The following is a 14786-nucleotide window of genomic DNA, read 5'->3' as shown; positions in this document are numbered from 1 at the left end:
ATATACAAAAATATTTTCTAGTTAGATTGGGCTAGAGTAGTCAGTTTCTTGGAAATGTAAAAGAAAATTAATTCAAAACCTTTCAAAACGTACCAATTAATGTCCTTCCACGCAAAAGATCCAGCTTAATTTTTGGAGCCTCCCAAAGGCCTGCAAATGAGCGCAATTAGCGGAAACTCCCAATGGTGATTAATTCCATGGAATGGCCAGTTTTGTGGGTGGGGCCTGCTTTTAAAACTAATGCAAAAGATCGCGGAATCCTGAGTTGCACTGAACACTGTGTGCGCTAAAAAAAAAGCAATCTTTTGGACCAGTTACACCGATATTGGGGGAATTGCGATGAAAATTTTTTCAGCGGGGCCTGTATAGCCTTCACCTGCAGCAAGACCTTTACTCTTTCCCATCACGGTCATCTCCTTGTTATGACCACCATCTTGACTCTCTCATGTCCAAGGGATATTGACTTGAAGAAATCTGGCACGTAACAGGCTAAGCCAAATCAAGCTCGAGCAGGCCTCACTCTCCTCTACCAAAATCATCCACTACTCCAGGATCACCCTACTGAGCAAAGTTTATTTTCTATGTGATCAGATGAGTCCTTAAATCCCTGCTCCCTTTACTTTCAATAAATTCTAGGGGTTTGTGGATTTTAGTCACGAAGACTGAGACAATCCTTTCAAGTGGTCGCTACTGCTTCCTCATCTATCCCCTGCCCACTAAGCCAAACCTCCCCTAAAGCTCGCCTCCCACCACCCATCCTAGCCCTGTATCCATGTCATTCTCCAGTTTCTCTTCAATTTGCCCTCATGCCTATTGTGTTCCTAACACAGGTGAGACTGCACTCAGGGAGGTTGAAGTAACAGTGATCTCAGTCTTTATTAAGACACTCCAGAGTGAGGAAGAGGCCTTAGGGGCCGGCTTATATACAGTGCTCCCAAGGGATGCTGGGATCCCTTGGGACTTCAGGGGATGCGCTCCCTGGTGGCGGAACATGGGAGTGCATGCTTTACAGATACACAACATCACTGCCCCACCAAAGTCAAAGTGAAAACTATTTACAAGGTGAGGCAGTCGGGAGCCTCTCTTTCCCTGGTGGACCGCCTCGGTACAAATTGTCTGTTCTGGTGTGTTGCCTGTGCCATCGCTGGGCTGGCGTGTTGTTGGCACTGCAGGGCTGCTGGGTGAGCCTGGCCTTGCTGGGCGTGATGGATTTGATTTCCTGGTCCGGCGTGATGTCGTTGATCCTTTGGGTGTGTGTTGTGGGCTTGAAAAAGGTGGTGGCTGCTGTGAATTGTTCAGGACAGTCTGTGAACTGCAGCCTCGTTTGGTCCAGGTGCTTTCTGCAAAATTATCCATTGTCTAGTTTGACTACAAGCACCCTACTCCCTTCTTCAGCTATCACCGTGCCTGTGATCCACTTGGGACCATGTCCATAATTTAGCACATACACAGGGTCATTCAGATCAATTTCCCGTGACACAGTGGCGCGATCATCGTTTACATTTTGTTGCTGCCGCTGCTCTCTACCTGATCATGCAGGTTGGGGTGAACCAGTGAGAATCTGGTTTTAAGTGTCCTTCTCATGAGTAGCTCAGCCGGGGGCACCCGTGAGCGAGTGGGGTCTCGGCGGTAGCTGAGCAGTACTCGGGACAGGTGGGTTTGGAGTGAGCCTTCTGTGACTTGTTTAAGGCTCTGTTTGATTGCTTGTGTCATGTATTCAACTATCATTGTAACCCATGTATAAGCTGACCTAAGTTGCACACCTTGAGAAAATTGACCACAAGGGGCAAACTTGTGAGAGACACTCCTAACCTGGACTTTGAGATATCAAAGGGAAAGCTCCACCCACCTTCATCACTTGAGGTTTTGGTAATAAAGGTAACTGGTCACAGAGTGACCTTCTCTCAAGTATGGGCTTCATGTGCATTTATACTGTATAGTAAGGACATATCATTGGCTACGAGAAACTGGGATTTAAACCACGCGAGCATGGCCACTAGCAGCACAGAAGAGAGGTACTGTGTTGGTGATGATTGGGATGACTTTATTGAGAGACTACAGCAAAATTTTGTCACTAAGGAATGGTTGGGACAGGATTCAGCCGACAAACACAGGGCTCATCTCCTGATGGTTTGTGGATCCCGAACGTACTCCCTAATGAAGGACCTTCTAGTGCCAGAGAAACTGGCGGACAACACATTCGAAGAGCTCAGCAAGTTGACCGGGGAACACCTTAAACCGGTGAGCAGCATGCACATGGCGAGCCACCGGTTTTACACGCACCGGCAGCGAGAAGGGCAAAGCGTTCCAGCCTTTGTGGCAGATCTCCAGCGACTGGCGAGCCTATGTAAGTTCCCAGATGCATGCAGAACAGAGATGCTGCGAGATTTTTTTATTGAGTGCATTGGGTACTCTGGGGTTTTCAGGAAACTGATTGAGACGAAAGACTTGACCTTGGAAGCGGCGGCTCTGATAGCCCAGACATTTATCTCAGGGGAGGAAGAGACCAGAATGATGTATGACAAAAATCTTAGCTCAAACGCGGCAAACGACCAGGGAGTCAACATTGTTAACGCGGCACACAGTTCTCTAGGCAGACAAGGGCAATCGAATATGCCCCAGCATGTGGTCGAACCCAAAGGGGGAATTCAACAGAGACAATGGCTAGCTGAACGGCGATTCATGCCATCGCAATGGGCAATGCGGCCAGTAATTGGATCATCAACACCTGTTAATGGTACGCTTACAGCAATGGCCTTACTGAGGGTCGGTGTCTCTACAGTCAAAAGTTTTCGTAGGATGGTCTCGTGGCCAATGCTCAGTACAAAAAAGTCTCTGAGCATCTGCTCCAGGTAGCTATCAAACTCACATTGTCCTGCAAGTCGCCTTAGCTCGGTGACGTAGCTCGCCACTTCCTGACCTTCAAATCGCTGGCAGGTGTAGAACCGATACCTTGCCATCAGCACGCTCTCCCTCAGGTTAAGATGCTCCCGAACCAGTGTACACAGCTCCTCATATGACTTATCTGTGGGTTTCACCGGAGCAAGAAGATTCTTCATGAGGCTGTAGGTCGGTGCCCCGCAGACCGTGAGGAGGACCGCTCTTCTTTTTGCAGCGCTTCCTTCTCCGTTGGCTACAAAGTACTGGTCTAGGCGTTCGACATAGGCTTCCCAGTCCTCACCCTCCGAGAACTTCTCCAGTATACCCAGTTTGCTGCATCTTTGCCTTGGATTCGTATACTCGTCACCAGTTATTGTGTTCCTTACAACGATGAGACTGCACACAGGGAGGTTAAAGTAACTGTGACCTCAGTCTTTATTAAGACACTCCAGAGTGAGGAACAGGCCTTAGAGGCCGGCTTATATACAGTGCTCCCAAGGGATGCTGGGATCCCTTGTGACTTCAGGGGATGCACTCCCTGGTGGCGGAACATGGGATTGCATGCTTGACAGATAAACAATATGTCGCAAGGTGCTTCACTGAGGCAACATTCTAAAAAATTGATGCCAAGCCAAAGAAAGATATTAAGAAGAATGTCCAAAAGCTTAATCAAATAGGGGGCTTAATGGTATAGAGGAAGCTGCAGAGGCAGTGGGTGGTAACTCCAGAATTCTTAAGTGGCTGAAGGCATGGCCACCAATGAAGGGTTGAAGGATGGATGGGAGGGAATAGGAATGCATAAGGAGCCAGAATCTTAGTAACAGAAAGCTTGTGGTGGCAGGGGATGAAGGGAAGGGGAAGGAAGAAGAGAAATTACTTGTAGGGCTGGAGATGGGGAGGGGCAAGGCCAGGAAAGGATTTCAACATAAGAGTAAGAATTTTACATTTGAGGCAATATAGGCCAGTGAGCACAGGCTGATAAGCGAGCGAGACTTAGTGTGGGGCATGCATGTTGAAGTTTATGGAAAGTGAAGGAAGGGAGTTCAGTAAGGTGAGCTTTGATCACAGTAGGCTGTAGAGCACAGAGTGATTGGTGGGTGGTACTTGGAACAGGGTAGGATATGGACAACAGAGATTTGGATGTTTATGGAGGGTGTAATTTGGAGGTTGTGGGGATAGCATTGGAATATTCTAGCCTGGTGGTGCCAAAGGCATGGATGATAGTTTCAGCAGCAGATAAGCTGAGGTAGATGAAGTATTAATGAAGTGGGCGCCAGGCAGCCTTCTTGTTAGAAGCTTAGCTCAGGGTTGAATAGGATGCCAGGTTCACAAACAGTCTTATTTAATCTGAGCTATTGGCTGGACAGAGGGATAGAATAAGTGGCAAGTGTATGGAGTTGAGGTAATTGAGTGTCAACAAGATGGGATATCGGATAAGCAGTCTGACACATGTAGACAGGGAAAGGTCAAGAGGTGGGGTTGGATGTCGTCAGCAAGTGGATGCTGAATCCATATATGCAATGATGTTGCCAAGGACCATGCAGCTGCGGAAGAGGAGGTAGTCAAGCATGGCCCTTTGGGGAACTCTGGAGGTACCAAGTGAGGACAGTCCCACTGAGCTGGATAATGGAAAAGTGGCATTGGAGGAGTATGGTGTGGTCGACTATGACAAAGGCTGCAGAGAGATCAAGGAGGATGAGAGGCACCATGTTCACAGCCACACCAGTTATTCTCAATTTCCAGGGACTGCCTATGATGAATGCCCCATGGTCACAGCCACAGGCGATGTCATTTTTGACTTTGATTAGGGCCATTTCAATTCTGTGGCGGGGCGGAAAACTAGTCAGACATGGCTCAGTGGGTAGCACTCTCACCCCTGAGTCAGAAGGGTTAAGTCCTATTCCAGAGACTTGAGCACATTGTAAATGGTTCCCTTTCTTCAGCTACTGTTTCCCCATCCCTTTCAAAACCACCATCTTCTCAAAAATCCTACCTTTGACCCTTCTGCCCTTGTAAACTACAATCCCATCACCAACCTCCCTTTCCTCTCCAAAGTCCAAAAATAGCAATGTGATAATATCCAGAATAATCTATTTTAGTGATGTTGATTGAGGGATAAATATTGGCCAGGACACCAGGAACAACACCCCTGCTTTTCTTTGAAATTGTGCCATGGGATCTTTTATATCCACTGAGAGCGCAGAAGGCACTTTGGTTTAACATCACATCCGAAAGACTGACGTGACTACTCCTTCAGTACTGCACTGGAGTGTTAGCCTAGATTTTTGTGCTCAAGTCTCGAACCTGGCAGGAGTCAAGTCATTCACCAAGCTCGACCCGACTTCAGCCTTCATGACGCAGGAGCTGGAGGAGTCTTCGAAGGGCCTCACCTGCATCAACACGCACAAGGGACAGTTCATTTACAACAGATGCCCATTTGGAATTCGGTCGGCTGCAGCGATCTTCCAGAGAAACATGGAGAGCCTACTCAAGTCGGTACCATGCACGGTGGTTTTTTCCGCACGACATATTGGTCACAGGTCGGGACACCGTCGAGCACCTACAAAACTTGGAGGAGGTCCTCCAGTGACTGGATCGCGTAGGGCTGCGGCTGAAGAGGTCGAAATGCATCTTCATGGCAACAGAAGTGAAGTTTTTAGGGAGACAGATTGTGGCGGACGGCATTCGGCCCACAGAGGCTATCAGGAACGTGCCCAGACCACAGAACGTCACGGAGCTGCGGTCGTTCCTGGGACTCCTCAACTATTTTGGTAACTTCCTACCGGGGTTAAGCACCCTCTTAGAGCCCCTACATGTGTTATTGCGTAAAGGTAAGAACTGAGAATGGGGAAAAAAACAAGTAATTGCTTTTGAGAAAGCCAAAAACATTTTATGATCCAACAAGCTGCTTGTACTGTATAACCCGTGTAAAGGACTCGTGCTAGCATGCGATGCATTGTCATACGGAGTCGGGTGTGTATTACAACAAGCTAACATTGCAAGGAAGTTGCAACCTGTCGCCTATGCCTCCAGGAGCTTGTCTAAGGTCAAGAGGGCCTATAGCATGATTGAGAAAGAGGCATTAGCGTGTGTGTTCGGGGTAAAGAAAATGCATCAGTACCTGTCTGGCCTCAAATTTGAGCTGGAAACCGATCACAAGCCCCTCATATCCCTGTTCGCTAAAAACAGGGGAATAAATATTAATGCCTCAGCCTGCATACAAAGGTGGACACTCGCACTATCAGCGTATAACTATACCATCCGCCACAGGCCAGGCACCGAGAACTATGCGGATGCTCTCAGTCGGCTACCATTGCCCACCACGGGAGTGGAAATGGCGCAGCCTGCAAACTTGTTGATGCTGGCGCAGCCCACAGACTTGTTGATGCTGGCGCAGCCCACAGACTTGTTGATGGTCATGGAAGTGTTTGAAAATGATAAATCACCTGTCACGGCCCGCCAGATTAGGACTTGGACCAGCCAAGATCCTCTGCTGTCCCTTGTAAAAAAACTGTGTACTGCATGGGAGCTGGGCCAGCATCCCCGTTGAAATGCAAGAGCTAATCAAGCCGTTCCAGCGGCGAACGGATGAGCTGTCCATTTAGGCAGTCTGCCTGTTGTGGGGTAACCGCGCAGTGCTACCCATAAAGAGCAGGGAGACGTTCATCTCGGATCTCTACCCGGGTATAGTAATGATGAAAGCAATAGCCAGAGTCCTGTGTACGGTAATGCAGCGTGTGTGCTCAGTTGAGCAACGCGCCCAGAGAGGCACCACTATGTTTGTGTAGGATCCATGTCGACTATGCGGGCCCATTTCTCGGTAAAATGTTCCTGGTGGTGGTGGATGCTTTTTCAAAATGAATTGAATGTGAAATAATGTCGGGAAGCACCGCCACCGCCACCATTGAAAGCCTGAGGGCCGTGTTTCCCACCCACGTCCTGCCTGGCGTACTGGTCAGTGACAACGGACCATGTTTCACCAGTGCCAAATTTAAACAGTTCATGACCCACAATGGGATCAAACATGTCACCTCGGCCCCGTTTAAACCAGCCTCCAATGGGCAGGCAGAGCGGGCAGTACAAACAATCAAACAGAGCCTTAAATAAGTCACAGAAGGCTCACTCCAAACCCGCCTGTCCCGAGTACTGCTCAGCTACCGCACGAGACCCCACTCGCTCACAGAGGTGCCCCCGGCTGAGCTACTCATGAAAAGGACACTTAAAACCAGACTCTCGCTAGTTCACCCCAACCTGCATGATCAGGTAAAGAGCAGGCAGCAGCAACAAAATGTAAACGATGGTTGCGCCACTGTGTTACGGGAAATTGATCTGAATGACCCTGTGTATGTGCTAAACTATGGATATGGTCCCAAGTGGATCGTTGGCATGGTGATAGCTAAAGAAGGGAGTAGGGTGTTTGTAGTCAAACTAGACAATGGACAAATTTGCAGAAAGCATCTGGACCAAACGAGGCTGTGGTTGACAGACTGCCCTGAACAACCCACAGCAAACACCACCTTTTTCAAGCCCACAACACACACCTAAAGGATCAACGACACCACCCTGGACCAGGAAATTGAACCCATCACGCCCAACAACCCAGCAAGGCCAGGCTCACCCAGCAGCCCTGCAGGGCCAACAACACGTCAGCCCAGCGAGGGCACAGCCAACACACCAGAACAGACATTTGTACCGAGGCAGTCCACCAGGGAAAGAAAGGCTCCCGACGGCCATACCTTGTACATAGTTTTCAATTTGACTTTTGGGGGGGGCGGTGTGGCGGCGGAGTGATGTTGTGTATCTGTCAAGCATGCAATCCCATGTTCCGCCACCAGGGAGTGCATCCCCTGAAGTTCCAAGGGATCCCAGCATCCCTTGGGAGCACTGTATATAAGCTGGCCCCTAAGGCATGTTCCTCACTCTGGAGTGTCTTAATAAAGACTGAGGTCACTGTTACTTTAACCTCTCTGTGTGCAGTCTCATCTGTGTTAGGAACACAATAGGACATTTTTCTACAGTAAAGGGATATAAATGCAAGTTGTTATTGTGGAGATTGTGCCCGATATGATAGTTACATTGGGAAGTCTTGCTACAACTGTACAGGGTGTTGGTAAGACCACACTGGAGTACTGTGTACAGTTTTGGTCTCCTTATTTTAGGAAGGGTATACTTACATTGAAGCAGTTCAGAGCAGGTTCACTAGGTTGATTCCTGCGATTAAGAGGTTGTCATATGAAGGTGGTTGGGGCAATACTCATTGGAGTTTGGAAGAATGAGAGGTGATCTTATTGAATCATATAAACTGCTGAGGGGATTTGACAGGGTAGATGCAGAGATGGGGGAATCGAGAACTAAGGGGCATAGTTTCAGATTAAGGGGTCGCCCATTTAAAAACGGAAATGAGGAGGAATTTCTTCTCTCGTGAATCTTAGGGAATTCTCTACCCCAGAGAGTTGTGAAGGCTGGGTCATTGAATATATTTAAGGTGGAGATAGACAGAGTTTTTGAACGATAAGGGAGTCCAGGGTTATGGGGAACGAGCGGGGCAGTGGAGTTGAGGACAGGATCAGATCTTATTGAATGGTGGAGCAAGCTCGAGGGGCCAAATGGCCTACTCCTGCTTGTATTTCTTATGTTCTTATATAAAAGACTCAACAGAGTTAGGGAAGAGAACACAAATAGATGCTGAAGTTAAAAACTTGCATTTAAAAAAAAATGTGGCACTGATAGTGAAGCTTGGTCTTTACGAGTTTATATTTTACCTTCTTTGTGATGCATAGTGTTCGCAGACCATTGCTTGCATACTGGTCCAGATACGTTTGTGTTTTTATTGCTATTTTTCTTTGCTGCTTTTCCTCTTCAAGGTTGTCTAATCAATGAGAGGCAAAAAGAAACAAAATGTCAGACAACTGTGTTCAGCATTGTCAAAGTTCACAACCGATGCTACAGCCTCAGAAAAAAAATCATTCCGCTATACCTCAATCCTTTGCAAAAGACTAACATGTTTGTACAGTCAGTTAGACTGGATACAGTCAGTTAGACAGGGAACAGTACCAGACCTGACCGAGGTTAAAAGTTGACAAGGTTAGATTGTCACAGTGGTAAAGAATAAGAAATTTTAGGATAAGGAAAATGCCATCGGACTCAAAAAGCTAATTTATTCAAAGCATCAAAGCTTTTTTTGAAAACAACTCCACCATCTTCCATCTCATTAAATTCGTCCAATACTTTCTTTATTCACAAACACATTTCATTGTTTCTGAAATATTTAGTCAGTTTCATTATCCTTCCTGCTAATTTAGTCCCCAGCTTCAAAACTGAGCTCCACTTTCCTTCTCACTGCTAACTTACAACTTCCAACCCCGAGCATTTGAACTTTTTGCCAGTGAGCAATTTGTTTGGAATTTTCCAGTTCCCTTCATAGGGGCCAAGTTTCGGCCTGAGTTGCTTCTGTTTTTTTGGAGCAACTGGTTTAGAATGGAGTATCTTAGAAATTGAAATTCTCGGCATTTAGTTTGCTCCAGTTCGAGTCAGTTAGAACAGTTTCAGTTTGGAACAGATTTTTTTTATCAAAAGGGGGCGCTTCCGGCCACTTACGCCCATTTTGAAAGTTTAGGCAGTGAAAACATACTCCAAACTAACTTAGAATGGAGTAAGTGTAGATTTTTGTACGCTCAGAAAAACCTGTCCAAACTTAGAAAATCAGGCGTAGGTTGCAAATCAGGCATAGGGAATGGGGGGGGGGGGGTTTAGAGGGAAGTTTACAAACATTAAACACTTCAGTTTTACAAATAAAGAGCCATCATCAATAATAAATGATAAATACATCAATAAATCAACCAATAAATCAATCAAAAAAAATTAATAACAAATTTAAAAAAATTTAAAAAATCAATAAATAAAACATTTTCTACTTACCGACTGCAGCACCGTGAGCCCTCCAACAGCGTGCTGGGATGCCCCCTCCCCCCCCACCACAGTGTGTCTCTGTCAGTGTCTCTATCTCTCTGTCTGTCTGTGTGTGTGTCTCTCCCTCTCTGTCTGTCAGTGTCTGTGTTTCTGACAGCGAGGGGAGGGGGAGGAGGGATGGAGGGAGAGGGAGGGAGAAGGGAGGGGAAGAGAGAGGGGGGAGGGGGGGAGAGGGGGGAGATGGGGGGGGAGAGGGGAGATGGGGGGGAGAGGGGAGATGGGGGGGAGAGGGGAGATGGGGGGGGAGAGGGGAGATGGGGGGGAGAGGGGAGATGGGGGGGAGAGGGGAGAGGGGAGAGGGAGGGAAGAGGGGAGGGGGGGAGGGAAGGGAGAGGGGAGAAGGAGGGGGAGAAAGGGGGGGGAGAAGGGGGGGAAAGAAGGGGGGAAGATGGGTCGGGTCGGGTCGGAGTCAGGGTCAGGTCTGGTCCACGGTGGGGGGAGGGGAGAGGTCAGGTCTGGGGGGAGGGGGGAGCATGGCTCAGTCCGGGTCCAGTCCGGGGGGGGGGCAGGGGGAGCGGGAGTCCGGTCCGGGGACCGGGTCCGGTCCGGGGGAGGGGGGGGGCGGAGCAGGAGTCGAGTCGAGTCAGGTCGGGTTCGGTTGGGAGGAAGCAGGAGCTGGGCGTGGGAGGCAGCCTGATCCACGCAGCCCCAGTGAGGCCATTCGGCTAGGGCTAGGAGTTGCGTGCTTTGAGCCCCTCCCACACAGTTTTGGGCGCCTGGAGCTACTGCACATGCATGCCCACTGTAGCGCGCATGTGCAGAGGTCCCGGCACTGTTTTCAGCGCAGGGACCTGGCTCCGCCCCCCACAGCTTGTGCTGCACCACGCCCAGCTCCAGAGGGCCTGCAGGGAGCCGGAGAATAGGCAAGTATATATCTTAGGCGCACTTTGTGGCGCGAAAAACGGGCGTCCAGGTCGGGGCTGCGCCGTTCTAGGCGCGGCCCGAAACTTGGGCCCATAGTCTTGAATGTTTTAATTCGATCACATTAACATCTCCTTTTCCAGTGAAAACAAGCCCAACGTTCCAAACAAGTTAAATTTCTGATAACGAATTATCTCCCAGTAGCAATAATTTCCTTTCTATGATTAGGAGACTATAATGGCATACAGTATACCAGATGAATGACTAATATATTGTGCAATATAATGTCCTATTTCTATTCCATTCCTCTATAGTGGAGATTCAATGTGCTGTGCTAGGGATGGGTGGGACATGGGCTCATAGCTTTGATTCCGAACATGGTGATTTCTTAGTTTTATAAAAGCTATTTTAGGAAAGTACTCAGCAGAACCCAGTGCTTCTCCATGGACAGAAATGACCCAAAGAGCTATATTGGCACAATTCTGGGACAAGATTTTCACTCTACATTGCATGGGAAGGAACTTAAAAAAAAAATGTAATAAAAAACGCAATCTTTATTAAAATTCCACTATGACTGTGCAAAACTGTTCAGAGGCTTTGGATCACCATAGAGTGGAGAAGCAGAGCTGTGTCATCTGCTGCTACAATGAGCACAGAATCAGGACACTGCAACCTGAGTGAGTTGCAAGCAGAGTGAGGAATTTTGTGAGCGCAGGAATCGGTGGAGAGCAGGAAGATGGTGGAGACGTCTGACTTAAAAGAGTGGAGCTACAGAACCCAAGGTCTCTAAGTTAATAGACACGGGAGCACACCTGCAGCACAATGAGAGGAGTGGCCGCAGATAAAGGTAGACCCAAGAGCCCGGAGGAGCGCGAGTGACAGGGAGCAAGGTAAGTGACGTCAGCTCAAGGGAAGGAGCCGATTGGTGAGTAGTTGGTGATTGTTCTTTTTTTAAAGTCTTAAGTTTATTTCTGTTAAGAAAATAAGTTAGTTAATACTTGAATAAATAAAGGCATGGCAGAGAAGCTTGGTCCAGTGGAATAAACATCCTGTGCCATATGGAAACCACAGGATGCTTCCTGTGTCCTGGACAACCACGGATTTCGGAGCTTGACCAGCAGCTGGTGTCACTCTGGTGCATTCGCGATGCTGAGAGCTACATGGATAACATGTTTCAGGAGGTGGTCACTCCGCAGCTAAGGAGTGTGCAGGCAGAGAAGGAATGGGTGACTGCCAGACAGAAGAGAAGGATCAGGCAGATAGGGCATGAGTCCCGAGTGCATCTCGGTCTCCAACCAGTATTCTGTTCTAAGTACTGGTGAGGGTGATGGTTTCTCTGGGGAGTACAGCCAGAGCCAAATCCATGGCACCACTGGTGTCTCAGCTGTACTGGGAGGTGGGGTCAGGATGAAGATAGGGAAAGCAAAAGTGGTAGGGGATTCAATAGTTAGAGGAGTAGACAGGTGTTTCTGCGGTCGCAGACGTGATTCCAGGCTGATATGTTGCCTCCCTGGTGCCAGGGTCAAAGATGTCATTAAGCAGCTGCAGAATATTCTGAGAGAGAAGGGTGAACATTCAAAGATCATGGTCCATATTGGTACCAACAACATAGGTAGAAAAAGTGATGAGGTCCTGCAGGCAGATGTTAGAGAGCTAGGAAAGAGTTCAAAAAGCAGGACCTCAAAGGTCATACTCCCAGTGCCACATGCAATTGAGTATAGAAATAGAAGGATAGAGCAGATGAATGCATGGCTGGAAAATGGTGCAGGAGGGAGGGCTTCAGATTCCTGGGGGAGGTGGGACCTGTACAGGCCGGACAGGTTGCACCTCAACAGAGCTACCAAGATCCTCGCAGGATGGTTTGCTAGTGCTGTTGGGGAGGATTTAAACTAAGTTGTCAGGGGGATGATTACATGGATGTAGCATTAGAAAGGAGAAACAAAGGGCACCAAGGATTGGGAGAGAAGGATAGCACTAAAGCAACAAATTGTAAGGTATTTGGTGGGGTTAGACGAAGAGAGAACACAGGATAGCTTGATAGGTTTACATTGTACGTATGTGAACGCATGAAGCATAGTAAACAAGGTTGGTAAACTGCAGGTGCAAATAGCCACATGGCAATATGATATCGTGACAATAACGGAGACCTGGCTCAAAAAAGGGCAGGAAAGATAGGGAAGAAAGAAAGGAAGAAAGAAAGACTGGCATTTATATAGCGTCTTTCATGACCACCGGACGTCTCAAAGTGCTTCACAGCCAATGAAGCAGTTTAGAAGCGTAGTCACTGTTGTAATGTGGGAAAACCAGCAGCAAATTTGCACACAGCAAACTCCCAAAAACAGTAATGTGATAAATGGGTCATTTTCCATTTGGCAAACAGCAACTAGTGGGGTGCCACAGGGATCTGTGCTGGGGCCTCAACTATTTACAATCTATATTAATGATTTGGATGAAGGGACCAAGTATAATACAAGGACACAAGAAATAGGAGCAGGAGTGTGCCATTTGACCCCTGGAGCCTGTTCTGCCATTTAATAAGATCATCGTTGATCTGATTATGGATTCAGTTCAACTTACCTGTCCACTCCCCATAACCCTTTAGTCCTCTATTGCTTAAAAATCTATCTCCGCTTTAAATATATTCAATGACAAAAAATCTACAAAGGGATTATAGACAGGCAAATATTTGGCAGCTGGAGTATAATGTGGGACAGTGTGAGGTTATCCACTTTAGCAAAAAAAAAGCAAATTATTATTTAAATAGAGAAAAATTACAAAATGCTGCAGTATAATGGGATGTGGGGGTCCTTGTGCATGAAACACAAAAAGTTAGTATGCAGGTACAGCAAGTCATCAGGAAGGCATATGGAATGTTGGCCTTTATTGCAAGGAGGATAGAGTATAAAAGCAGATAAGTCCTGCTACTAACTGTACAGGATATTGGTGAGGCCTCACCTGAAGTACTGCATGCAGTTTTGGTCCCCTTATTTAAAGGAAGGATATACATGCATTGGAGGCTGTTCAGAGAAGGATCACTAGGTTGATTCCGGAGATGAGAGGATTGACTTATGAAGCTAGGTTGAATAGGTTGGGCCTATACTCATTGGAGTTCAGAAGACTGAGAGGTGATCTTATTGAAACTTATAAGATAATGAGGGGGTTCGACAAGGTGGATGCAGAGATGATATTTCCAGTCATGGGGATACTAAAATGAGGGGGCAGACTCTCAGAATAAGGGTCTGGCCATTTAGAACGGAGATGAGGAGGAATTTCTTCTCTGAGGGTTATAAATCTGTGGATTTCTCTGCTCCAGAGAGTTGTGGAGGCTGGGTCATTGAATATATTTAAGGAGGAGATAGACAGATTTTTGAGCGATAAGGGAGTAAAGGTTTATGGGGAGCGGGCAGGGAAGTGGAACTGAATCCATGATCAGAACAGTCATGATCTTATTGAATGATGGAGCAGGCTCGAGGGGCCAAAACGCCTGCTCCTATTTCTTATGTTCTTATGATATTGATCAGATAATCTGTTTTTGTTATGTTGATTGAGGGATAAATATTGGCCAGGACACTGGGAATAACTCCCCTGCTCTTCTTCGAAGTATTGTCATGGGATCTTTTATGTCCAACTGAGGGGACAGACGGGACATCAGTTTAACGTCGCATCCGAAAGATGGCAACTCCGACAGTGCATCACTCCCTCAGCACTACACTGGAGTGTCAGCCTAGATTTTTACGTGCTCAAGTCCCTGGAGTGGGACTGGAGTACCTTCTCACTCAGAGGCGAGGGTGCTACCTACTGAGCCACAACTGACATTCAAGGAAGGAAAGCTAGGAGGAGGTGCAGCAGTATTGGTTAAGGAGAATGTTACAATGCTGGAGCGAAAAAAGGAGGGAGAGAGAAAACAGGGAATTATAGACCGGTCAGCCTGACATCGGTAGTGGGTAAAATGATGGAATCAATTATTAAGGATGTCATGGCAGTGCATTTGGAAAGAGGTGACATGATAGGTCCAAGTCAGCATGGATTTGTGAAAGGGAAATCATGCTTGACAAATCTTCTGGAATTTTTTGAGG

General features: G+C 47.4%; 1 protein-coding gene across 1 annotated transcript in view; it reads right to left on the bottom strand.

Annotated features, from left to right (window-relative positions):
* Positions 1-14786, bottom strand: part of atp10b (ATPase phospholipid transporting 10B) — a 229701-nt gene that overhangs the window by 73957 nt on the left and 140958 nt on the right. The window contains exon 12 of the mRNA XM_070877209.1: positions 8643-8737. Coding sequence (XP_070733310.1) covers positions 8643-8737 — 95 coding nt within the window. The remainder of the gene's footprint in view (positions 1-8642; positions 8738-14786) is intronic.

This window comes from Pristiophorus japonicus, chromosome 4, assembly GCF_044704955.1.
Source record: "Pristiophorus japonicus isolate sPriJap1 chromosome 4, sPriJap1.hap1, whole genome shotgun sequence".
Lineage (NCBI taxonomy): Eukaryota > Metazoa > Chordata > Chondrichthyes > Pristiophoridae > Pristiophorus > Pristiophorus japonicus.
This window is presented reverse-complemented; position numbering and strand designations above follow the sequence as displayed.